This window comes from Podarcis melisellensis (assembly GCF_964234715.1).
Source record: "Podarcis melisellensis genome assembly, chromosome: 8".
Taxonomy (NCBI): domain Eukaryota; kingdom Metazoa; phylum Chordata; class Lepidosauria; order Squamata; family Lacertidae; genus Podarcis; species Podarcis melisellensis.
In genome coordinates, this window is record NC_138540.1 from 60334772 (window position 1) to 60361718 (window position 26947).

At 44.0% G+C, this 26947-nt stretch overlaps 1 protein-coding gene across 3 annotated transcripts in view; it reads left to right on the top strand.

The window, feature by feature from the left end:
* Positions 1 to 4435: 4435 nt before the first annotated feature.
* RIMS3 (regulating synaptic membrane exocytosis 3) overlaps positions 4436 to 26947 on the top strand; it is a 57066-nt gene continuing 34554 nt past the window's right edge. Inside the window, exon 1 of one of the 3 annotated variants that reach the window (XM_081921208.1) lies at positions 4436 to 4945. In XM_081921208.1, the coding sequence (XP_081777334.1) occupies positions 4889 to 4945 (57 nt within the window). In that variant the 5' untranslated portion in view covers positions 4436 to 4888. Of the gene's footprint in view, positions 4946 to 25771; positions 26030 to 26947 lie in introns of those variants that run through there. The other 2 variants (XM_081921206.1, XM_081921207.1) reach the window with 2 other exon arrangements.

Here is a 26947-nt window from a genome sequence, read left to right on the forward strand (position 1 = left end):
CACTGCAAAATGTCTACTGCAAAATGTCCAGAGATCTGCCAGTAGATCCTAGTCTATTTTTGGTCCCAACCTGCAGGCTATGAAAAGTTTCCGACCCTGCTTAGCGGCCTGGGCAGAACTCAATTTGGAAAGGCAGTGATACTGGACTGTGGCCAAATGCAAAGTAGCTGGCACACCCAAAGCAGGGTTGAATTTCTTGTTTATCAGCCATGTCTTTAGCAGCCATGTTTGCTTTTCCCCACACATGTGGTGTAACATGTGACCATGGTTTTGGGGAAATGGCCTGGCAGGGTACGTTTCCTGCTAGAAAGCAACTAAAATGGAATTTATTAGCTGCACAGACACCTCCACAGTGGCGGAGCTACCTGCTCCGGCACCAGGAGCATGTACATCTGGGGGTGTGGCTGGCGTACATCCCAGGGGGCATGGCGCACATCGGGGGGGGGAGTGGCAAGTGGTCACGTCCTGGGGCGTGTGTGGTGAGCACCGAGCATCCTGGGGGGCACGGGCAGCTGTGATAGCACCCCCTGGGATGGCACCTGGGCGGACCACCCCCATTCGTCCACCAGTGCACTTCCAGAATGTCACAAGTTGACTCTGCACTATGCAGGAGATCTGTGCATGTCTGAGACTAAACAGGTGCTTCAGGTTTCACTTTGGAGCTTGAAATGGCTGCCCTAGAAGCCATTGGCTTCATTGGAAATTAATTTGGAAGCTTTGCTAGAGCCTGGGAGGGTAAGGATCTAGGTTAAATTCCCTCCCCCCCCAAAAAAAAAAATGCAGAGGGAACCTTATTTCTACTATCTCAGTTGCTCTCGGTATGAAGCTGAGAAAAGTCTCCTACTGTAAAATAAGATTATGTAGCATGCTAACATTTCTCCATCCCTTTCATTTCGTATGTTTGTCCTTGTGCATCAAAGGAGACCCATAAATTAATACATGTATGCCATCTGTCCAGAGGCAGCATCCAGACCTACCTTTTAGCCACCTGCATCACCAGCTCTTCAAACACTCCAGATCAGTTCACAAATCATTGATGGGCTTTGGAGTCAAGCCTATCAAGGAAGCCCTCCTTGAATCCTCTTAAGACATGTCTCAGAAGGCTAATCCTGTTAAAGCCATGTCGTTCCTTATGCAGAGAACCAACTGACAGTGATCACTGCCAGGAAGTGGCAAAGATCCAGCTTCTCTCAAGCTTTAAAAGAATGATTTGAATCAAGAGATTGAAAAAGATCTAAGATTCTCTGGAACTTTAGGCCTACAGAACAGTCTAGGTTTTTTCTTTTTTTCCTTTATTTTGATTTATGTTAGAAGAGCTGGCCCATGACATTTTGCAGCCTGAGGCGAAGGACCTACCACTGTTGCTTCTTCTGCGCACTGATCCCATATACAAGAGCTGAACAGAGTCTGTAAGACTCTGAAGTTTAAAACAGTTGTGGAGTACTTGTGTTCCTCCAGATGTTCCTATCAGGGCAAGTGGGTGGGCCTTTTCCCAGCTCTCTTTCCTAGATGCCACACCCTCCTTGGAAGGGGAACGATAGGCCATGGTGGCCGGGTACATGAGAGTTGTGTGTCTGAGCTTTTGGAGTGAGGCTCAGATTTCCAGACACACAGGCATGTCTGTTCTGTGCCAGACTTTCAGCTCCAGGGAAGTCTTTAGCATATGCGCTGCCGGGATACAAAGATCCGCCCAGAGCCCCCAACTCTAACAAGCACCACCACGGTGAATGACAAGTGCCATCGTTGAGTCTGACAAGCGCCACCATTGTAAATGACAAGTGCCGCTGCTGGCGCGGCACATCTTTGGTAAATGAGCGCACAAAGTCAAAAGTCCTTTAGTGAAACAGTAGGTACCTGTATACATTTCGGTAATACCTAGGTATTACCTAGGTATAGTGGTACCTCGGGTTAAGTACTTAATTCATTCTGGAGATCCGTTCTTAACCTGAAACTGTTCTTAACCTGAAGCACCACTTTAATTAATGGGGCCTGCTGCTGCTGCCGCGCCGCCAGAGCACAATTTTCTGTTCTCATCCTGAAGCAAAGTTCTTAACCTGAAGCACTATTTCTGGGTTAGCGGAGTATGTAACCTGAAGCATATGTAATCGAGGTACCACTGTATATACCCAGGTATATATGTATTTTGTTTTTCTAGCTTGATCAAAATTATTTATTATTTCATAACAGGTAGATAGTTAAGAACTTAGGTGGCTTCACCGGCGGGTGCCTTGCACCCCCCAGAATTCGCCACCCGGATGCTCTGCACCCCTTGCACCCCCGGGTAAAGATGGCCCTGTTTAGCTCCCTTGGAAACCTAATGGGGAAGCAAGATCTGCTGGGGTGTTAATTCTGCGAGCCCCTCCATACTATGCTCAGGGTGTATATATGTGTAACTGTTGGTCTCTGTTGACTATTCCAAAGAAACTGAATCCTGAGGAAGCACAGGAACCCCTGGAGTTTCTTGCTGATTAGAGGTTGGAGCGCCTGTATGCATCTTTTATCTAACTTTCAAACTCTTGTGGCATATATTGTGCAGCCACGTTCAATGTTTTTGTACATTTTATGTGCTATTTTTATTTATTTCTCATAGCTGCTTTGACTAGAATGTTTCAGAAAAGCAGGTTCGTTCAGTAAGACAAGTATATGTTCTGATCTTCATAAAGCATTTTCCAGGAAAGGAATATCCTGCTCATGCATGGTTTTGGCAAGGGCGCTAAAAAATACACAAATAGTTAATAGTTTCTCCTTCTGGCCCATACAGGAAGGGCAGAACAAAGTCTGGCCGGAATTGAGGGATTTGCAGCTGGGCCAGCTGTGAGGAATTAATTAATTGATCCCCGGTCACATTGTGGGCAAGGAGACCTATGGGGAGCTGAAAGATGGTCTGCAGGGCTCCACTCCTCTCTTCTTAAAAGGGGCTTAGCTCTAAGGAATGTTTTCTGAGTAAGCACAGCATCCTTGAAAACCCAGGAAAGGAGACTTTGATTAAACATTCAAATATTGATTAAACCCTAGGAAGAACTTTTTCATGGCAAAAGCTGTTTTGACAGTGGAACAGACTCCCTAGGTGGTGGACGGCCCTAGGATCATTAGAGGCTTTTAATCAGAGGTTGGATGACCATGTATCAGGGATGCTTTAGCCGAGATTCCTGCATCGCAGCAAGTTGAGCTAGATGACCCTTGAGGATCCCTTCTGAGTCTACAACAATAAAGTTTAAATTCAAATGGTATTTATCAACCTGGCTGAGATATGGAGTTGCCAACGTTTCAACCGGCGACTCTAGTTGTGTGCTTTGTAGCAGGTAATGACAGATAATGTTAGTGGGTGTTAACATTTCTTTGTGTTTGGAAGCTTCAGCTCATGATATTCTTGCAGACAAAGTTTCTGATAAAGGCACAAGAGCGGGCTAGTTTTCCACCCCCACTGGAAAACTGGCACGCCCAGCCCAGCTGGCAGTTAGTGTCATTGGCAGTGTCTTGTGGAACTCTCTGCCAATAGAGATTCAGTAGGCGCATTCTGTTTCTTTTAAATGCCTGCTAAAAACTTTTTGATTCCATCAGGCTTATGCAGGCAATTAAAGAACATGTACCGTATTTCCATAACAGCTGGCTGAGCTCCGATTCTAACTTTTTGATACTTTTTTTTAATAAGTGCTGCTGCTTCTTCTTTTCTTTTCTTTTTTAGAAAAAAAGGTGCCCAGGACTCACCATGAAGTTGTTACAGTAAGCGCCACACTTTTAACATTTGAAAGGGAGAAAAAGGGTGCCAGTACCCTTGAGTACCCCCAGAAAAAGCACTGGTTTTTATTTTATGAATTTATGTATCATTGTTGCGACTCCTCATTATTATTATTATTAATAGCAAAATATAAACATTTTTATAAATATTAAGGAAGCAAAACAGTCTAGCCATCAGGAGCGGATCTATGTTTCAGTCAGTCAATGTTTGTTACGGCAAACAGCCAGCATATTAAACCAGAAATTCTGCATAATTCTCTACATAAACAATAAAAACGACCTATATGGGGTTTTAACAGTCAATATACTAATTAAGTGTACTTAAAATACGTGTCCAGAGGAATAAAACACCATAAAAGAATAAGAGATTTAACTCAGAACTGTAGCGGTTTATGGTGATCTATATATGTAATGCATCCTTAAGCTTTATTTGATGAGCTAGCGTTTATTTAATAAGGTGATCTGGTCATCCGTATATCAGGGGAAGCTAATCTAGTGCCCTGCAGATGTTTTGCATTTGCAGCTCCCATCAGCCTCTGTAGCCAGCTTGACTACCGGTGAGAAATGTAGTCCCAGCAACAGCTGGAGAGCCACAGGATTTACCACTCCTGCAGTAAAGAAGGTGTTGGACTTTCCTTCATTGCTATTTTTTAAACAGAAGCTGGATGATCACCTGCCAAAGGTTCTTTAGCTGTGATTCTGGTATTGCAGGGGGTTGGACTAGAGGACCTTTGGTGTGCCATCCTTCCAACCTGACGCTCTATGATTCTGTGTTCCAGTCTGGTACCCAGACAACGAGAGCTGATATCCCCACCGGGCAAAAAAGGCAATTGATGATTTGCATGCTGAGATGGAAGCAAAACCTCAGAGTGGAGACAGGTGTGTGTGTGTGTATGCACGCACCCAGTGTTTTCTTAACCGGAGCAGCAGCTGCATCTGAACAGCACAGCTCAGAGTAGCACCGTCCAACAGTTGGGCTTTCCCTTGCCTCCGCCCCAGCTGTGATTTCCAGAAGGGGATGCTGTGCTGCCACTGCTGAGAGAGACAGCTGGTACCCACCCCGCTCGTTTAAGGCTGCATCGTCAGATCCTGGCAAGCATCTTTCTACAACAGCAGAAGCAGGGAAAGGCTGCGAGAGACAGGTGGATGCATGCAGGAGGCAGCGGGGAGCAGCTCTTCGCCAGTGGCAGCAGGGAGAAGCGGGGAGGTGAGTAGCTACTAGCAGCCGGCTCTGGGGGGGGGGGGGCGGGAGAGGCATTTGTTCTTACTGAAGGCGGGAGATGTTCTCTTTGGGAACAATATGGATGTTGTCTAGGAAGGGTGCGCAGCCTTCTGGTCTCCTGGGTTGTATTCAAGCGGCTGCAATTTACTCTCAGCTGTGATACTCTCTTAAGTTCGACAAAGGGCCAGCCTGGGTTTTAATTCAACCCCACTTCCAGCAACGAATGGACTAAAGGGGCTGGGTGGGGATTGGTGTGTGTGCATGCACAGAACTTGTCTTTTTCCTACAGGTCCTAAGGAATTCTGGGGTTTGCACTCCAGAGGGCTCTTGGTCATCAGTTCTGCAGATGTCCCCCTCCCAGTGTTATGGAGGAGTGCATTATAACCCCCTCCCAGGAAGAGTTCTGACTTTTCTTTTCTGTCTGTGGCTGATCCTGGTGATCTTATGCCTTTTGCAGCAACCTGCCTGTCCATGCCCCATAATATGCTCCCCACCACTTGGCTCAGTGATAGCGAACATGTGGCCCTCCAGGTGTTGTTAGACGACAGCTCCCGTGGCCATTGGCTATGCTGGCTGGTGCTGATGGGAGCTGTAATCTAACAACATCTTTAATTTTGCTCCACAACGGGGAAAGCTTGTATCTGCTGGTTTTGCATGCTGGGTGGCTGTTCTAGGCGCAGCAGCAGAGTGAGTTAAAAACAAACATGGCAACCCAACTGGAAGTGACCATCTCTGGAAAAAAAACCATCACCCCTGAAGTGTGTGTACTTTTTACTCCAAGTGTTTCCCTGCCAACAGTTTAAAAATATGCATCACGGTGTTTCATGTTTAGAATATTTAGAATCATTTTTCTCACAGAGACTCCTAGAAGCTTGAAATAAATAACTCATCATGCAAATTAAGGCAGTAGTCCTCCTATGCAGGTTTACTTGGGAATCGGCTCAGTGGGTATTATCTCTGAGTAACAAGGCATAGGTTTGGGTTGCATGTGTTTCTGCCATAAATTAATACCCCAAAATCTTCTTCTACACAGTATTTTGTTTATCGTCTTACAATCACCAGTCAGGTTTGCCAGCATCTTTACTGCTCTTTGTTACAGTACCTTTGGTAACAGTTTGATCCATATGCATTGACAAGTATAAATCTCTTTAGGTGGGTTTTGATAGCTTTTTTCTTCTGTGTGGTTTTTAATGAGTAAATGCTGCTTTATATACTTTTTATATTTAATTCTCTGGATGTATTGTGTTCTAATATTGGGAGCCACACAGATAAAATTTTCTATTTTTAAACAGTGGGTAAAAATGATTTAAATATATAAATAATGATAATTTCCATGTTGTCAAGTGTTTCACTGGCTGGTTTCTATAGCTGTTATTAAAGGCATAAGAGCATGTCAGTCCTTTTTTTTTTCTGCTGAACTGGCAACCATAGCCAAAGTCCAGCCAAAGTCCATTGCGACTAACTACCCAGCTAGATTTATGTAGGAATTCCATGTTTGGAGCTTCCAACAAATTTTTCTGTCCTCAGAAATAATGGTGTGTGTGTGTGGTTTGGATTGGGGCCTCTGTGCAAAAGGAAGAGGTCAGGTCCTGGCCCCTGTGCTAATTCCCCACATTAAAGCAGTCCATGGAACACAGGAAGACATGAAGCTGTCCAATTTAGTGGGAAGCATACAGCCCAATTCTTCATGTTTGCACTTTGGAGCAAGCCTAGTAAGCTCAGTGAAGTTTATTCTTAGTAAGGATACATAGGATCATTGCCTTACAGTGCAGTCCTTTACATTTTCATTCAGAAGCAAGACCCATTCAGTTTAATGGGATTTTTTCCTAAGTCAGTGTGTATTGGGCTGCAACCTCTGAACTGACAATTTTAGGTAGCTTGGGATGAACTGAGCTGATGGACCATCCATACTGGACTGTGGTTTTGTTCTGTTTTGCTTTTGAATTCGTTTACACTGGGCCATCTGCACATCTTCTCATAGTGGGATTTTGTGTACAACTGCTCCTATTCCATCATAAGCACTAATCATTATGAATGCACAATAGAAATCATGTTTGGATACCCAGTGTCACTGGTGGACTGTCCTCCTGCAGTTGTTCAACAGTTGGTCTATTGAAAAACTTGACAGAACATTTGGAGAATGTTCTCCTAAGTCCACCTTCTCCAACCTAGTGCCCTCAAAATCTTCTGAGACTCCAGCTGGAAGTCAAACAACATCTGGAGAGCTGCAGGTCCCCATCTTGGATCAAGGTTGTATCAAGACAAGCAGGGTTTCCCCCACCTTGCAATCTGCTAGCGGGGGAATATTTCTCAGTCAGTCACTACTTGAAGGGCCATTCCGTCCACGTTCGGTTTAAATAACTGCAAGAAGGGAGACCAGGAGAGGGGCTCAAAGTGGTTAGCACCATCAGTAGTGAACAGCACCTGGGCAACTGACTAAGCAGGCACACACAACGGATCACCTGGTTATACTCTTATTCCCTACTATGGTGAGACATACTATGTTTCTATTTAAATTATAATAATTATTTCTAATTGAACCTATAAATTAGCCTCTTCAGTTTTATGCAACTCTCTTTTTGTAGTGGGGTGTGTGTGAATGCACTTCCTTTTTTTTATTTTGGCCGCATCTGTGACCACTCTACTGCTGCACTGTATGCAGTACCTTTGCCCTTCATAATGTTGCTTTATGCAGCTTTAACCAGATAATGAATCAGTTGAAACTCATATGATTAACTGATGGAGATTTCCTAATTGACTGGGAGCATGCTTGGCTACTGATAGATCTTGTGCCATACCTCTTTCTGCTAGCATTGCCAGCTTATCAAGGGGAGTGGGTAAACTTGTGGAAGGTGAGGATGCGAAGCATCAACTGTTCATGGTCATAGAATTGTAGAGTTGGAAGGGACCCCAAGGGCCATCCAGTTCACCCCATGTAATGCAGGAATCTTTTGCCCAATATGAGGCTCAAACTCACGACCCTGAGATTAAGAGTTTCGTGTTTTACTGGCTGAGTTGTGTTTGCTACCTCCAGGGTCAGAAGCAGCCTGCCTCTGAATTACCACTTGCCGGGGTTTAGCAGCTGGAGAGAACTATTGTGCTCATATCCTGTTGGTGGGCTTCCTTCCCAAGGGCATCTGGTGGCCTGCTGTCAGAAGCAGGATTTGGACCACATACGCCTTTGGTTTGTTCCACCAAGGCTGCTCATATGCTGTTATGTCCAGGAAATAGCTGGTTTGGCTGATTTTCTCAATTGAACAGCAGCCAGAGCCATTCCCAGGTACTTAAAAGATTTGAGACTTATGTCCATAGGCAGAATTGCAGAAAATTTGAATATGCTCATTTGTATTGTGGGTGCGAATTTAGAATCTAAATATCACAAAAGGCAAGCCAACTGACTTTCCATCCAAATCGCCCCAAATTATTTCTTCTTCAGTTATTTTGCACTCTACTCCCAAACCAGTTCCTTTTCCATTCATTTGCCCCAATTAATTTCCCAACAGATCCTGTTATAAATCAATTTTCTTTCTGTTGCCCCATTTTGTGCCCCCAAATCATGATAAGGTGATCTTAAATTTATTTTACCAAATTAATATTCTATGCAATAATTCAGATCACCGCTGCCAATTCACCACTCCGACACACACACACACTCGGAACACTTGGGGCACATAGGAAAAGATTTGGAGCCTGTGCCCCATATGACCACCCCTAACAGCACCCAGACAGGAGCTGGAGAGTTGGGAGTTAGCAGGTGAAGCTTTACATGGTATTTTCATCTGCTAACCTTAGGAGATCAGACTGTTGTTAAAAGCACAAAAAAGCAGGGGCCGTTCAATAAGTTGGCAAGCTTTATTTTCATTCCATTCCTATGAGGTGCAGCCAGATCCCACACAGATGTATCTGTAGGTAATATTCACTGTATTCAGTATGGTCTGAGTTCTATGGAAGTGTCAGCCTAATCCGAAGTATGATTATTCAGAAGTAAATCCCATTGAGCTCAACAGGGATTGTTTCTTAGTAAACCTGTTTAGGATGACAACTTTGGCTAGGCACAATCCAGCCAAAAGAACTCTTAAGGCCCAGTGATTTCAGTGGCAGAGAGTTAAGCATGTGTTTCACTTGTGGAAATCAGTGGGACTTGAATTCAGGCAAATTTAAAGACATTCTTTATTTTTGCAAAGCTTTTCCAATTACACATTGATTGGGAGTGAAGAGTAAAACCCTAATAACTAAATGTCCCAGTACTAGAATTTAGCCATGGTGTTTTTATGAAAAAGTACTTATATGAGCACATACCTATCCAAACTGCCAATTCTCCACAACCAGTTTGCACAGATCAGGAAGCAAGACGGATCATTCCAGTTCTCATCCAAACAAACTGGATCCAGAAGACCTCCTCTTCGAAATGAATCACTGAAGGTCGCACAGCTGAAATTCCTGTGGGTAAACAGTTGCAGAGTAGAAATCCATTCCTACTCCACTAACTTAACAAAGCTGTATCCACAACCTTATTTTGCAGGGGTGGGGAACCAGTGACCCACAGGTCAGTGGCCCCCTATCTAGCCTGCATTGCCTCTTCCTTGTGCTGCCTGCCACCCTGTGCAGGTTTTAATCTTGAAAAAAGTATTCTACTGGATCCATTTGGAGGATTTTTTTCAAAAATACTATGGAGAATGGAGGTGTTTGCAGAGGCATCACAGCTGGGGAGGAAAAGGTTAGGCCAGGGGTCAGCAAACTTTTTCAGCAGGGGGCAGGTCCACTGTCCCTCAGACCTTGTGGGGAGCTGGACTATCTATCTATCTATCTATATATATATATATATCTATATATATATATAAATGAACGAATTCCTATGCCCCACAAATAACCCAGAGATGCATTTTAAATAAAAGCACACACACACTCTACTCATGTAAAAATACGCTGATTCCCAGACTGTCCACAGGCCGGAATTAGAAGGCGATTGGGTCAGATCCAGCCCCCGGGCCTTAGTTTGCCTACGCATGGGTTAGGCTTAATTTGGGAAAATAAATTTTAGGTCGCCTTATCTAGAGATGATTTGGGGGCAGAAAATGGGGCAACTCCAGAGGTCTGGTTAACAGCGAATGCAACCCTCAACTGAAAAATATTCCTCACCCCTGTTGCTGGGTTGAGGTGAGGAGAGGGTCCAAGAAACTTTTAACAAAGGATCAGACAGCCAGGGGTTAACAGGCTACCTTCAGCCGCCAGAAGCTCTCTTCCAATTAGCTTTAATAAGACAGCAGCAGGTCCCTTTGGGGAAATGTGGCTTGGACTAATTGGCGGCAAACTTAAATGATTTGGCCAAATGCTGGGAATGTAAAACCGATAATGGAACAGGGAATGAGGAATGCAGGGAGGTCTCCTGGAGTGCCACCTTTGCATCTTTTTAAATCATTTAGTTGCTTGACCAGTAGAAATCCAACAGGTGAAGCAACCCACTTTCCACAGCTTCTCATGTCAGCCAACAAGGAAGCACATGGAACTGACACTTTCTGGTGGTTAACACAACAAAATAGAAAGAAAAGAGAGGTGTGCTGGAAGCTTTATCCTCCCTCAGCATGTGGGGATGCACCATGTTCTTTTAGCACTCTGCATATTCTCTGCTGCACGTAGAGTGGTAGAACTCTGGAACCAAAAAACCCCATGGCCAAGGCTGAGTCATGGTGAGCTCTGGCTTAGCATAAACATTGTGTAAAGGTAAAGGTAAAGGGAGCCCTGACCGTTAGGTCCAGGCGCGGACGACTCTGGGGTTGCGGCGCTCATCTCGCTTTACTGGCCAAGGGAGCCGGCGTACAGCTTCCAGGTCATGTGGCCAGCATGACTAAGCCGCTTCTGGCGAACACCATTTACCTTCCCGCTAAAGTGGTACCTATTTATCTGCTTGAACTTTGACATGCTTTCGAACTGCTAGGTTGGCAGGCGCAGGGACCAAGCAATGGGAGTTCACCCCATCGTGGGGATTCGAACCACCAACCTTCTGATCAGCAAGCCCTAGGCTCTGTGGTTTAGACCACAGCACCACCCTTCCTTGGTTAATCTGGGTCTTCATCCACATTATTGCTTGAAATAACCATGTTACAATAACTGCCAGTGTGGCATCTGAATCACTCTTTCACGTGTCCATCCAGGAAATTAATCCAGCTACTCTGGATTACCACTAGTGAGGATTTGGGTGGGTACACATATCACTAGAAATATCAAGTTTCAATGACCAGGGTGGGGGAGCAGCTTTTGTCACCCACCCACTTTGAGGCTTCAGGAAGGGGAAGGTTAGAACAGACTGTGTTGCAATTAAAATTATCTGCATAAACACACTGGGAATCGTTTTTATAGTATTGCTCCAGATCAATAACTAGAACACGGGTGATGGAAGGGATTATGCATAAATGCCTCTTGTTTTTTTCACTTCTCAGACAAGGAGGCATTTAAAGCGAACCTTCAAGGCTATGCTAAACAAGCAATTAGCCTGGCACTGTATTACATCACTCAGTGTACTGAGACAGTGTCTTGTCTAGAGTTGCTGATTTCATTAGCACCACGACAGGGCCTTGTATTATCTGAGAGATGGCAGCTTATACAGCCCACACCCCAACAGCACTCTTTGGTGCCCTGCTGCTTAATTTCGGAATGAAAACTTTAGCATAGCTGTTCATTTATTTCAGAGCTTTTATACCCCAATTTTCCTCCAGATCTGAGCACAAGGTTGTTTGCAATATGCAGCATAAATTATGAACAGTGATATAAAATAAAACAGAAGAAAACCATGCATCCATTATTTTAAAAAACAGCAGCACTAAGCCTAAGCTCCAATCGGCATTGACTTCATCCTGCTCCAAACACCTGAAAAAATAAATATATTTTCGCCCGTCACGTAAATATAGCTGCTGTTTTCATGAATATGTGCATTTTTTAATGCACATTTTACTCCATTATATGCATTTTTTGTACACATTAATTAGCCAATGAACTGCATTTCAAAGTCTGGAGGCAAGTGAATTCCAAGGGATGGCTGTGTTTCAGGAAGAGTGAATAGGGAGGTTTACCTGTAAATGCTAACAATACCAAATTTCTCCCCCATCCCTAATGTAGGGTGACCAAAAAAGAAAGAAGAAAAGCAGACTGAACACCAATATTTTATCTTTCATAGTAGTGCACAAGAGAACATGAATTTAGCGACATAAATAGAAAAATAGCCTCTTGGGGGTCCTGAACATAGGAAGCTGTCTGATACTGTCAGACCATCCAACCATCTAGCCTGGTGGTGTTTACATGGGCTGAAAGTAACTCTTTGGGAATTTAAAGCTGGAATAATTCTTCTTTTAGCATTATTCCACAAGATCCTGAGTTGGCAAGGATTAAATATGGGACCACCTTCATCCAAGTCTGGGCTTTCTCACTGAACTATAAGCTAATTTTAATTCTTGTTTCTTTTGTTGCCAAAGGCAATAGGTTTCCATCATGCTGTAGCAAAATAATAGTAATAATAATTGGCGATGAAGGGCTAGAGGGAGTAAAAGCAACAGTGCTAGAGGCTAATGACTTAATTGGAAATCATTTAGGAAACTGCAAGAAAGGTTGAAAGCAAACCAGAACACAGATGAAGTCAGTAATTCTGGTTTAGGGGTGTACAAGACTTGTTTTAGACTGGAAATTATCTTAATCTAATGGATTATTTTGCCAGATGTCTGGAAACAATCTGGACTGAAGCCAAGGTTCAGGGATACCAGCATGGGCTGAAGCCATGGGTCTGCATCAGTGTACCAGGACTGGACAAATGGAGGTGGGGAGAAAAGGGACACAGCTTTGGGTGAAGAAGATGATACTCTGTAGACATTTTGGGCCATGACTCCCATCAGCCCCAGCCAGTATAGCCAAGCCCAAAGCATCTGGAGGCACCAGGTGGCAGAAGGCCGTAGTAATGCATGCTGGAAATGGTTTGAATTTTGAACACACAGTCTCTGCCCTAGAAACGAATGTCTTGCAATGCAGCAAAAAATGGGTTCTGACCTATTCATTTTGTTTTAGGTGTTTTTATAACACCCTTCAATCATATTCTCAGGGAGGGATGGCAAAATAAGAAAAAAGAAAACAATTAAAATGCAAGTACAAGTCAACCCAAGGCCACAGAAATATAAAACAGCCAGTTTTCAGATTAAAATTGTGTCTGAAAAGCTTGGAAGGGAAGGTCTTTGGAGGCTGAAAAGACATGATGGTAGGAACCAGGTGGTCACCTCTGGGGAGAGCATTGGACACCTGGGGGGCCACCAACAAGAAGGCTGCCCTCTGGTAGCCTCCTGCTTCATGTCAGCTGGTGGAGCACCTGCAAGGATACCCTCCACTGAAGATCTCCAGGAGCAGAAGAAGACACACTCTTTCAAGTTCCTTGGTCCTCAGGATTTAAATACAGTGGTACCTCGGGTTACATACGCTTCAGGTTACAGACTCCGCTAACCCAGAAATAGTGCTTCAGTTTAAGAACTTTGCTTCAGGATAAGAACAGAAATCGGGCTCTGATGGCGCAGCAGCAGCGGGAGGCCCCATTAGCGAAAGTGGTCTTCAGGTTAAGAACGGACCTCCGGAACAAATTTAGTACTTAACCCGAGGTACCACTGTATCTAAAACAGCGCTTTGGACTGAGCCTGGAAAAAGAATGGGATCTTGCGTAGCTCACAGGGCATAGGTATAATGTGAACATAAGTACCTGGTCCCAGTTAAGTACTCCAGTAGCCACATTCTGTGCTAACTGCTGTTTCTGAGCAGACTTCAAAGGCAGGCTCACACAGAGTGTATCAAAACAGCCTAAACTGGAGGTTACTAGAGCATGGATAACTGAGGCAAGGCTATCTCTGTTGAGATATGGGTACACCAAACTTTTAAAAGAATATCTGCTTGTTTTCGGCCTTCTTAAACCTTAGGGCCCTTTCAGAGGGCTGATGGCCAAAACTCTAGCATCCTTCACTGAAATCCTGTATTTGTGAAACCTCTAAGCAGAAGCCAAAGTAAGGAAAAGCATTGTCGGTCTCAACATTATGCACATGTCTGCTGAAGCTTTGGTGAGTCTGAATATACTGATGAGGCATGGAATTTCTCTGCATTTGAAAACCGATGCCTTGCTATCTGATTTCCCCCATGCTGACCTCACTAATTTCCCCCATTTCTAAAACACAGACAATCTTTTTGCCCCATAGGGACACCCCTCCCTCCTTGAGAGCTTCTCTTTTGTTTGTGGTAAGCACAATCTTCTCCAGGGTTTGCTGCCAGCCTTTTGGAGTTCTCCCGAAGGGAAGATTAAGTTTTGTTGTTGATGAGGCTGCAGTGCCCTAATGAAACCCAAGCACTTGCTTTGCAGAAATCAGCTTCTCTTTGCAAGTAAGAGCAAAGTATGACTAAGAAGCCATCAAGGAAGGGCCCAGCAACTGATCTCTCTGGGTGAGGGGACGCTGCTTGATCCCTCCAACAGCTTTCCCCAGGGCAGGTGAAGGGCATTGAGGTTAGACATGGATGACCCTGTCAATTTTTGTTTGTCTCGGTTTCTCATTTTTCTAACCAATTCTCCACATTTCCCCATCAGTTTACATATTTTTTCAGTCCTCGTGGAAATTCACCAGCATTTTAATGCAAATTTCTCCGCATATTTACATTTTGTATGCAATTTTGCCTAATATAGACACTTCCTCAAAGCTTTTTTGAACATGTTACTTGGCATTGCAAAATTCAGAGAAGTGAAGTGTGAATTTCAAAGGCTGGCTGTGTTTGGTTTGTGAATTGTTTCGTAAAGTGTGAATTAAGTAGGTTTTCCTTTAAATTGAAACGGCATTGATTCCCCCACCCCTCATTCCTCATAAGAGGGCTGTTGGAGATCACTGCCCAGGTGGAGGGGTTGTTAGTTAGGGTTAAGCTGTTTCTGGTTATGTTAATTTCACATGTGTTTATTCATAACTACATTCCATACTTGTTTCTGCATTTATCTGCATTAATCTCCATGCGAAAATTGTATTTAAATGCCTATTTTGTTACAAAATAGGTATTTAAATATGAACACATAGTAAAGGTAAAGGTACCCCTGCCCGTACGGGCCAGTCTTGCCAGACTCTGGGGTTGTGCGCCCATCTCACTTAAGAGGCCAGGGGCCAGCGCTGTCCGGAGACACTTCCGGGTCACGTGGCCAGCGTGACATCGCTGCTCTGGCGAGCCAGAGCCGCACACGGAAACGCCGTTTACCTTCCCGCTGGTAAGCGGTCCCTATTTATCTACTTGCACCCGGAGGTGCTTTCGAACTGCTAGGTTGGCAGGCGCTGGGACCGAGCAGCGGGAGCGCACCCCGCTGTGGGGATTCGAACCGCCGACCTTTCGATCAGCAAGTCCTAGGCGCTGAGGCTTTAACCCACAGCGCCACCTGTGTCCACCTTTAACCCACCTTTAACCCACAGCGCCACATTTTCATAAACATGAATGTTGACTTTTTAAAAATTTGAGGACTATATTGTAAAATTTTGGAGATGTGCAAAATCCAAATGATAATTGCATTTCTGTCTGTTTTTAGTCTGGGACATGTGAATTAGATCAGTTCTCTTAAGAATATTGAACACACATATATATATTGTTGATACTACTGTATTATAGCTGTCATCCCAGGATTCCAGCTGCTAAGCAGAGGTCACTTCCAAGCTGGTGAACAGGTGGACTGTGGACCAGTGAGTGGTTAAAGAGCTCAGTCTGTAACCAGCAGAGGTGGTTTTAGGGCAGCGTGACCCAAGCAGAGAGGGTACCCAGTAAGCATGTGGCTGGTTATGGGAAGGAGGAATGAGGGCTCTGACAGGGCCGTCTTTAGCATACCGTATGTGCCACTGGGGTGCAAAGATCCGCCCAGTGCCCCCAAATTTTTTTTAGCCACCCCAAATTGGGAGGGGGCAATATTTGAAGCTATGGAGTAACAGAGCGATGGAGGAGGGGGCGGGGACTTTTGCTCCATTGCTTTTCACTGCCGCCGATTGAGAGGGACCGGTATACAGTAGTTATACATTTGGCGCCCCCCCCCCCAGAATTCGGCACCCAGGTGCCCCACACCTCTTGCACCCCTGGGTAAAGACGGCCCTGGTCCCAGAGTCCTCCCACCTCCTTCCCAAAGCATTGTGGGGGAAAACAAACCAAGGAGGCAACCCACCACCCCCAAAATAGCCCATCAAGGGCTGAGTATGCTCTGAGGCCTGTGAACATCATCAGACACAGGACGTTGAGTGTCAGTTGGAAAAGAAAAAGGGGGAATAGAGATTGAAGAGAGGAGAGTTAGTGTTTGAGACCCTAACTAACAGTTTATAGTATTCTGGGGTGAAGGAATTGTGGATTTGAACTGCAGCCCTTCTATTGGGCCCTAGCAGTTAAGGGATGAGGATACACGGCAACATTTCATTATAGTCCCACGGGTAAACAGGTATTATGAAAAAGCCCAAAGTCTTCAGTACACTCTTCACTCTCCCTGCTGAAAATGTCTACCCCCTCAGGACATTGGGGAATGCAAAGTGATACAATAGTCACATGTTTGAGCAGAGTACCTTGCAAACAAATAACCAGGCATGTGACACACCTGCCAGGCACAAAGGCAACTCAAGGGCTTCCAAGCAGCTCCCCTGCGACTCAACAAGCACCACATTCTCCCTCGGTTCCACTGAGATATGTTTGTGCAGCTCCTTGGGTCTGATTACATATTGATCCTGGTGGCAGCTTCCATTAAGCCCAGTTCCCCCGGTGCTTGGCCTTGCTTCATAACCCTGATGATGGAAAATGCAATGGCTTCCCACAAAGCATCCTGGGAACTGAAGTTTGGCAAAAGCGCCCAGAATTCATCACTAGAGGCCTTGTAGAACTGGTTCCTGGGAAAAGGGAGTGACTGGGAATCTACTTTAAGATGTGTAGCTCATGCTCTCAGTAATACACCGATGAGTCATGCCAGTTCCTGCCTAGGCTCTTGTTCTCACACCCGTTTTTCTCTCCTCACAGTTGAAAATTAGTATATAAAGGCCTGGCGGGAGGGGGAGGGGAGAGAGAGAACAGGGACCACACTTTTTTGTTGTTGCTTAAATTACTCTGTAAAGGACTATATACACAATGCTGGTAATAGTCAATAACTGTTCTAGTTTTAATAAAAATACCCCAAGGAAGCCCATTATTCCATTGCTCAAGACACCTCTGTCAAATCTCTACTTTTTGAGACCCTTTTCTTATACTTATTTGAACAACCCTTCAAATGCAAACTGAATCAAATCCCCCCCCCCCCATTCCCTACCTTGATTTGTGGTGCACCTTGCGCCTAGAGGGAGAAAGCAAGTGAGTGGATGGCAGAAGTTGTGGGAGGAGGAGGAGGGGAGCACAGTGGTGCCACCAGGGCCTTGCAGGCAGAAGCTTGTTTCGCACTTGTGAGTAATTGATCCTTCAGTGCGGCAACACCTACTCTTTGGAACTCTCTGCCCCTTGATATAAGGCAGATGCCTTGGCTGTATTGTTTTCAGCACCTGCTAAAAATGGCAACACCTACTCTTTGGAACTCTCTGCCCCTTGATATAAGGCAGATGCCTTGGCTGTATTGTTTTCAGCACCTGCTAAAAATGGCAACACCTACTCTTTGGAACTCTCTGCCCCTTGATATAAGGCAGATGCCTTGGCTGTATTGTTTTCAGCACCTGCTAAAAATGGTTTTGTTTCAGCAAGCCTAGCCAGGCATGTAATTTTAACATGCCGTTTTAACATGTAATTTTATTATGTATAATGGATTGCTGATTTCATTTGATTCCACTGTCCAAATACAATCTTAGCAGCGTGGGTTATAGTCACTGGGAAGCAGTAATGATATTGCCCTGATGACGTATGAATAGGCCCTCGGTGGAATGATTTAATGTGACAATTGTAGTGGATCTGCCTCTAACTGGTCCTCTTTTCTTTTCCCTCCTGCTCCCTTGAAAAATTGGGATTTGCATCCTGTGCCTTAAAAGTCTTCATCATTTGCATGCTTCCCTGTGATTGGGCAGCACAAACTGCAAAGTCCTAGAGGATGCCCAGTGAGAGAACCGCATGTAAATTGCAGCGTTGGTTCTTGTTACTATGTCAGAAGTGTGATGCTCTGGCAGATCAGCTTATGGGCATCAGACATGCATCTCAGTGGCTTCAGATTAAGGGGGCTGTGATTGCTGAGCTGCTCCCACAGAGAGCAAGATATAGAGAGAGCAGGGATGAGGACCCATCTTCAACTAGAGGGGTGTATCCCTTTTGGACCCCCACCCAGAAACAAAAGTGATTAGAGCAATGGATGTGGATTTGACCTTTGTACAGTACGGTAGTTTCTACACCCAACTCACACACCCCTCTCTGTCCTCCATGCAGGAAAGGAAGAGGTGTTATCAGAGTTGAAGGACATATCCCAGCCCGGCAAAAACATGCAAGGAGGGTACAAAGCAAGGCCAGTGGGTGTTGTGACCTTGGGGAAGTCTTGGGGGACTGCATTTGGCCTCTGGGCCTGAGTTTCTCAACCCTAATACAGAAGGATAAAAGCAGGAGTCTAGTTACGCGCTAATCTTGATAGCAATGGGGCAATATGACCACAGCAAATGACATGATGAAATAACTAAATATTACTTAAATGGTCTCATGTTCCATCTTCTTAGTGTAATAATCATGGCGCTATGATTTAAGTGAGTTTTAACTGTGAAACTGTATGTGCTCAAAGAGTTTTTCTATTTTAAACAAGGTGGCGAGCTGCTTTTTGTTGTTGTTTCTTTATGCTTCCTAACTGCTTCTTCCTTCTGCTTCTGCATATTTCCACATCAGTTTGTGATTTTATTTTATTTTAAAGAAATGTCCCCATGGAAATTCATCAGTGCATAATGTGAATTTCTCCTAAACGTACACATTTTTGTATGCAATTTTGCCTGATTATACATATCTTTGCAAAACATACTTTCCCTAATTTCCCCCTTATGCTCACTAATTGTGTTTATGCATACTTTACCTCAGTATATGCATTTTTGTACACACTATTCAGATGAAGAAATGCATTGCAAAATTCGGAGAACTGCAAATTTCAAAGGATAGCTGTGTTTCAGTTCACCTTTTTTTCTTTTTTGCAACCTGTGAATCGGGAACGCTCATCTTTAAATGCGAGCTGAACTGAATTTCTCCTCCCATCCTTTTTTATTTATTTATTTATTTTTTAAAATAATTTTTTATTAAGTTTTACACAAATATCACCAATCAAACAATTTTATAGATAACATATTTTTATCTTTTGGACTTCCCTCCGCTTCTCTGACAATCATCCGTATTTAAATTTTTATCTACACATTCCCCAAATTTAGTATCGCCTTTTAAAATACCTTTTCAAACATGTTTACATTCTTGCAATATTCCTCCCACCCTTTATTCTGGCTCAGAGCCATGTATCAGGCTGCCATTGAATTACCTTGAATTGTACCTTTTGCCCTCTTCAATAATGACCTTTAGAAGCGCAAAATCTCTCTTAGACAGTGGCATTTCACATAGTGAACACTTGTTACCCCCCCCCCCCGTTCTCCTTCCAGGAAGCACTGCCTGAACACCCCCAACCCTCACATGTTGCTGTAGGCTTTATTCTGCCTGCTGATAATTTACTCTGCAATAGCGAGTCCTGACCTGGCTACTGAAGTACAAAGTATGTCTGTCTGGAAAAGCAGTTGACTGGGATAGGAGGGAAAAGCATTACATTGCTCTGCCCAAACAACAGTGTTTGGGAAATGACTTTAGCTCAGTGGTAGAGCATTTGCTTTCCAGGTTCAATTCCTGGCATCCCTAGATAGGGTTGGGACCCCTGTTTGAAACTCTGAAGGGTCACTGCCAGTCAGGGTAGATAATACTGAATTAGATGGACTAAGTTAGATGCATTTCTGTACACATTACTTGGCTGGAGAACGGTATTGCAAAACTTGAAGAAGTGTGGTTTTCAAATGATGGCTGTATTTTTGTTCCTATTGTTTCAGAAAGTGTGAATTGGGCATTTAATTTCTCCCGCATCCCTTCTGAGATAACAAAACCTTGTCCAAAGCCCACATGGATTAGGATACTGAGAAATCATTTACAAACCTCTCCTCAGATGCAACAGGTTTGCGTGTACATTCACACATACTTGCCTTCTATGAAGGGGCCAATTCCAGCTTAGATGCTACTGTTGAGGTCTGCTATACATATGATGTTTCTCTTCTTTGGCCTTCCCCATTTTTGGTGACCTCCCCTGTGTGATAGGTGGTGGATAGACTTCAGCCCTCTTCACTGACCTGTGCTCTGCAAAGATTGCTCTCAGCCTCTTCTTTTATCCTGAATTGGATTAGGAAAGTTAATCAGCCATTTGATGGAGGTCTCAACCCTTCCTGCACTTCAGGATTAAGGACCTGCTGCCAGAGCTGTTAGCCACTTCTCTAACATGATAATTGTTTCTTGGCTGCTAATATATCCTGTCCAACCCCCCCCCCCCCCCGCTTCCTTGCAGTGAGAATAGCTCTGTCTTAGGAGAAAGAAAGGCTCTGGAAGATACTGGTATTGCCTGTTGGTACGACTGTGCTCTCTTGATGTCTAAGCCACAGGGAACCTTTCTTTCACAAGAAGAAAGATAAGAAAGCTCTGATTCACACATGTATGCATGTCCTTTGATGACTGCGATGCACAGAATACCACTGAAGCTTTCTGACATCAACTTAAATGCACTGCTTTTCAATAGAGTTTGTAAAGGCCAGGGCTACACAAGTGGCAGCGTGGGGTGGTGCGATCCTGCAGTGGCAGAATGGACTGTGCCACTTCAGACTTCAATTAGGGGGCAGGACACGGGTGGCACTGTGGATTAAACCACAGAGCCTAGGACTTGCTGATCAGAAGGTCGGCAGTTCAAATCCCCGCTACGGGGTGAGCTCCCGTTGCTCAGTCCCCGCTCCTGCCAACCTAGCAGTTCAAAAGCATGTCAAAGTGCAAGTAGATAAATAGGTATTGCTCCAGCGGGAAGGTAAACGGCGTTTCCGTGCGTTGCTCTGGTTCACCAGAAGCGGCTTAGTCATGCTGGCCACATGACCCAGAAGCTGTACGCTGGCTCCCTCATCCAGTAAAGCGAGATGAGCGCCGCAATCCCAGAGTCGGTCACCACTGGACCTAATGGTCAGGGGTCCCTTTACCTTTACCTTACCATTGTCAATGGTCTCTTATGTGTTAAAAACCAACCAAACCCAAACTTCATTCAATCGACAAGGAAATTGGGAGGGAAGCTTCTAGTCCAGTGCGCTGTTGCATAACTATTCTACTTGCACAGAGTCCCCAGCACCACCTATAGGCTGACGGGGTATAGTCCAGTCTAGAGCCTCAGAACTATGCCACTATGTTCAAGATTTTGGGCTCAGTCTTCATATTCAGCAGCATGAGTTGATGTAATGCTGAGGCAATAGAATAAGAAACCTTATTCTCTGAACTGCATGTGGAAAGGAGATTACCATTTTTGAATACTCCCCATGTTCCTAGTTAATTGAAATAAACAACATTGAGGAAAGCAATTCTAGCCTAACCCTGTCCCTCCTGTACCTGCTTTCTGTTTGCAAGGAGAGGTTTTTCTCCTTGATGTAGGAAAGCAGTAAAAAAAATATGATTGGCCCACCAGGAGTGATGCAGATCATTTTACCACCATATTGCTTGTTTGTTTGTTTGAAACATGCCTATATTGCCCTTCAATTAAACAGATCTAGAGTAGTTTTCAATAGGCTCATAAAACACAATGCATTTGCAACAATAAGTAAAACACTTTATTGCAGCAATAAAAAAGCAATTGCAGCAGAAACGTTCTAGGCAGTCTTCAGGGACAGCCCTATGCACAATGCACTGCGGTAGTCTAACCTGGAAGTTACCCAGATGTGGGCGATTGCAGCTGAGCTATCTCCATCCACGAGGGGTTGCAGCTGGCAGAGCAGCCTTAGCTGGTGGAAGGTGCTCCATGACATTGAGGCCTTGTGGGTCATTAATCACAGAGCTGGACTAATGAGCATCCCCAGGCTGTAAATATGACGCTTTAGTGCACTCCCCTGGACAAATGAACCGCTCAACAACAGTACTTCTGTCTTGTCAGTACTGAACTTCAGTTTATTCATCCTAATCCACTTCACCACTGCCTCTAGGCAATGATTCAGCACATGGACTACTGAATTTGTAGGCCCACTCTCAGTGGTCATTTGTAAATGTGTGGTAATCAAAGGTAAAGAAATCAACCGATGTGCAACCAAATCCAAACTTGATATTATTATTTTTTTACCCTTTCTTTATGAGGGCAAGAGATGCACTTGTGACCAACTTTGGCTTTGTCCAGTGGAGGACTGAATCTGGAACATGGGGTGTAGAAGGAGGAGACACAGAAACTTGATAAGCTTTAAAGATGAACCAAGTGTAGAACACCATAGCTTACAGAATTTTTGTGGTTTGTGGTTGACTCTCCAGGCCTCTCTGGCTTTCATCCATCTCTGGCCCTCTTCTGCCCCTTCATAAGGTACTGTTGCCTGGCTGGAATGTGTTCTTGAGTTCTGATAATGCCCCTTGCTTGTCAGGATGGAAAGATTGCTCTGCCCACTTTTGTATCTGGTCCCTCCCACCCCAGAAGGTTGCCCATGAGGGGCCATTGGGCTGAAAAAGGTTCCCCATCCCTGGGCTAGAAGCTATATATGAGCTCTTCTGGGTCAAGAAGTCAGTCTTAAGGAATGGGTGTTCTCTTGGTAAGCCCTGGATATCTAAGCCAGGATTTCTGTATAGCAACTGCTGCCATTACTACTTCACCTCCTTTTCTGGGTCCTCACTCTACAGTTATTTGGGAATTTCAGTCCATTGACAAGCCTGTTAAGTTGCTAAGAGAAAGCATCTATTCCATCCTCCATGAAACCTGGGACAAAGATATGTGAGGCTACATTTTCCTTGGTTCCTGAGGAATGCTGTTGGAGTAAATTTATTGTTCATTTTTTTATATATAATATTTATTGAAATTTTTAAGTTACAGTATAGAAAACAAACAAAATTATAACATAACATGACATATTTTCTTATCTTCTTAGGACCTCCTCACATCTCCCGCCCCCACCTTCCACGTTATAAAATTAATCCAGCAAATTATCACCTTACTTCCATCCTTACTGTCTGGTTTTCAATGTTATATCTCAAGTTTTAGATACCTTGGTTATGCTCCATGAAAGATTAAATTTAGCCAAATAATTATCCAGAAAAAAAAAGTTTTTTCTTACATTTTAACTTATCTTCCTACTTCACTTCATCTATTTTAATGGTGCCAAATTGTTTATAATCAAGCATCCTGCTTAGCATTCATACAACTTACAATATTTTTGCAAATAAATCTTAAATTTTTTCCAGTCCTCTTCTACCGTCTCCTCTCCCAGGTCTCGGATTCTGCCGGTCATCTCAGCCAGTTCCATATAGTCCATCAGTTGCATCTGCCATTCTTCCAGTGTGGGTAGATCTTGAGTTTTCCAATGCTTCGCGAGAAGTATCCTTGCTGCTGTTGTTGCGTACATAAAAAATGTTCGGTCCTTCTTTACCACCCCTTGGCCGACAATACCCAAAAGGAAGGCCTCTGGTTTCTTAGAAAAGGTATACTTAAATACCTTTTTCAATTCATTATATATCATTTCCCAGAAAGCCTTCACTTTAGGGCAGGTCCACCAGAGGTGGAAAAATGTTCCTTCATTTTCTTTACATTTCCAACATTTATTATCAGACAAGTGGTATATTTTTGCAAGTTTGACTGGGGTCATGTACCATCTATATATCATTTTCATTACATTTTCTTCCAAAGCATTGCATGCAGTGAAATTCAACCCAGTAGTCCACAACCTTTCCCAGTCCTCAAACATGATGTTGTGCCCAATGTCCTGTGCCCACTTTATCATAGCCGATTTTACCGTTTCATCTTGTATATTCCATTTTAACAGCAAGTTGTACGGAGTAAATTTATTGTTCAGCAGTGGGCAATGAAACTATTCCAGGTGACTTCACTGGAGCCAGAGTTTTCACCATAGTCTTCAAACATCTGAATTCTGGAGCCGCCTTTGTCTCCAGCATCATGCCCAACATTGACAAATGGACATTTGGATGCATGGGCTTTTTTATAGTCAGCCTAAGAATCAAGTGCTCTGCAAAACAGAGCAACAGCAACAAAAACAGGGCTTGTTAGAACTGAAACAACAGTACGCAGATATTCAAATTCACCCCAGAATTTCATTTGACAAATTTTACGTACAAAATTTTGAACCTGAAACTCACACTTAAACATTGTGTGAAATTTTAAAGGAGTCCAATTTTCAGTTAGATTTGTTGGCATCTCTCGATTAGTTTGATTTGGGCAGGTGTCAAACCTCATAAACTGTCACCTCTCAAATACTAAATCCGATTAGACATAGGCCCAGTACACACAAGCATAAATGTCACTTGGTATCTAATCACTCAACAAATCCCTTATGACTCTCAGCTCAATGTCACAAACAAACAAAATTCCCAGCATCCAAATTTTACCCAAAATTCTATGGTTTCAGTTCACCTGATCTTGTTTGTGGATCAGCACTGAGGCAGTGCTGTCATTACCAAAGCACAGGAGCAACCTTATGTGCATTGATTAACATATCATTTAAAAAGGAATACTGATGTAATGAGACCATCACATCTGGAATTCTTTCCTGTTGTGATTTAATCAACGTACTTATACATAATTACAGCATCAGAAACAAACCCATCAAGATTCCTATGTTGCCTGGCGTTTTGATCAATGCACATTTGCTCTCCTCCACCTGGTGGTCTGTCAGTAAGAAAGAAAAATACATTATGCAAACCTGCAGCAAACTGTGCACCTACCAATCCTGAAATTAATTTTAGAAATCATTCCAGTCAAACCAGAAACCCACAGAATGAAAACAAGATGGAATGGGGTGCACACCCACTTGTCCCTGGCAATTTGCGTTTGAGGTGCTGTGAGGTGATGCTGAAGCTCTGTCTGTGGCATGTGATCTGCAATTTTCAATTCATGCATGATACAATCACTGATGTCGCCGCCATCAGAAGATGGAACGTGTTCATTTGCAGCAACTCACAGCGGCAGGCAAATTCCAAAGAAGAGGAGCCCGTTTGGAAGGATTTTAGGGAAACTGTGAGGGTAATAGGGATGCATGTGCTGTGTGCGTCACCACTTGTCAGTGATCTGATTAGCATTGTGGAATAATGAGCCAGTGATTTGTACTGCTGTGGTTGAAATCCAGAACACTTTGAAGATAAATATCCTGTGTATTCCAATGAACCTTGAACCTTTTCCATTGAGCCTTGAACCATTAACACTGTACTGTCTGCTTTTCTGCACTGGCTCAGACCCAGCGCCGTATCAGTGGTACAGGGGTGGGGGTGAATGCTGCGAGTGGGTTCAGCAGATTCTTGCCTGTCTCTACATTTTCTCTGTGGCTAATCCCTCCCTGTCACTGTATACTACCCCCCCATGACAATAGAGTTAATGGGGTGGGGAGGAGGAGACACAATATTTCTCTCCCCCGTTTCATTTCTGGAGGGGGAAGAAATCCAGAGGCTGCTTCCCACATGCTTGGACTTTCTTTCTTTCTTTCTTTCTTTCTTTCTTTCTTTCTTTCTTTCTTTCTTTCTTTCTTTCTTTCTTTCCTTTTTTCTCCCTCTCCCCCCCTCCAACTTTTGGCTGTGAGGAGAATTGGGTCAGCAAGGTAACCATGGTAATGCTTAAGCAAAGAGAGTCTACAATCCAGCCCCCCTCCCCACCATCTCCCTCTCCCTCTCCCCTTCTCTCTCTTTCCCTCCAGAAACCCTTACATTACAGATTAACTAGATTGTCAGCTCCAGCAATGAGATTTGGGGCCTGAATCCCTTCCATTTGGGGGCCACGATTATTCCGATCTATTTCTGGAGGGGAGGTGGAGGGCGGGTTGTTGAGCTGCTTCCGTGACTCCATTTACACTTGGATGCAATATAGGATCCGTCCATCTCTAGGTAAGGAGCATCCTTCTTCCCATCAGCATTGATGTTTATTTTCATTGATGTTGGACAAATGGGGGAGGGGGAGGTGTAGCATTACTTTTGCAATAACCCTTGGCAGTGTCAATTCTGGGTTGGCAAAGCTGAATTTTTTTAAACAAATACAGTGAGGAATTTGTCCGTCCCCCTCTGCCAAATGACTAGGTCTATGCATTGTATTTTGCTTTCCACAAAGGGAGATTTCTGTTTGCATTTTGCATGCATGGCTCTTTCAAAGAACAACCAAGCTGGCACCATGAGGCAAGGATGCTAAAAGATGCATTCTTTTGATGTCCTGCCACCTCTTTGCTTCCTAAGGGTCCTAGCAGGGATGACAGGTCATCAGGAATGTGAAATGGATGCATGATTTAAAAGAAATCTCAGAACAGTGTGTGGAGGCACAAATCTCACACACTGAGTTCAGTGGCCCTTACTCCCAGGTAAGTGGATGTATAATTACAACCTGCTCAAGCATCTGTAATCCTGTTAGCCGGTGACTGCCTCACTTCAAACCGCACCCCCGCACCCCCGTTCTCTTGAAATAAGTTTTTCATGATTTTAGGAACCTGGTATCTTTGAGAATGTTTTAGTTTGTTATAAAGTCAGAAGATGAGGGACAGAATGCTTCTGCAAGAGAAAGACAGCAAGAGTTGGGAACTGATTGAGCTTCTCTTGCAAACCTTCCCCTCTTCTTGCTGTTTATTTGGAGAGAAATGATGAGGAAACGAACAGCGGTTTGGTTTTGGGATGCTGTAGTGAATGATGGTATTAGCTGTTGTGGGTCTTACAGCAGCCACCCTGTGGCTAAATTAGCAGTGCAACTCTCAGGGTTTCTTTTTTGGAACTACCTTAAAGGCATAAACAGCCTGGGAGAGCCAAGGAAAAGGTAAACCG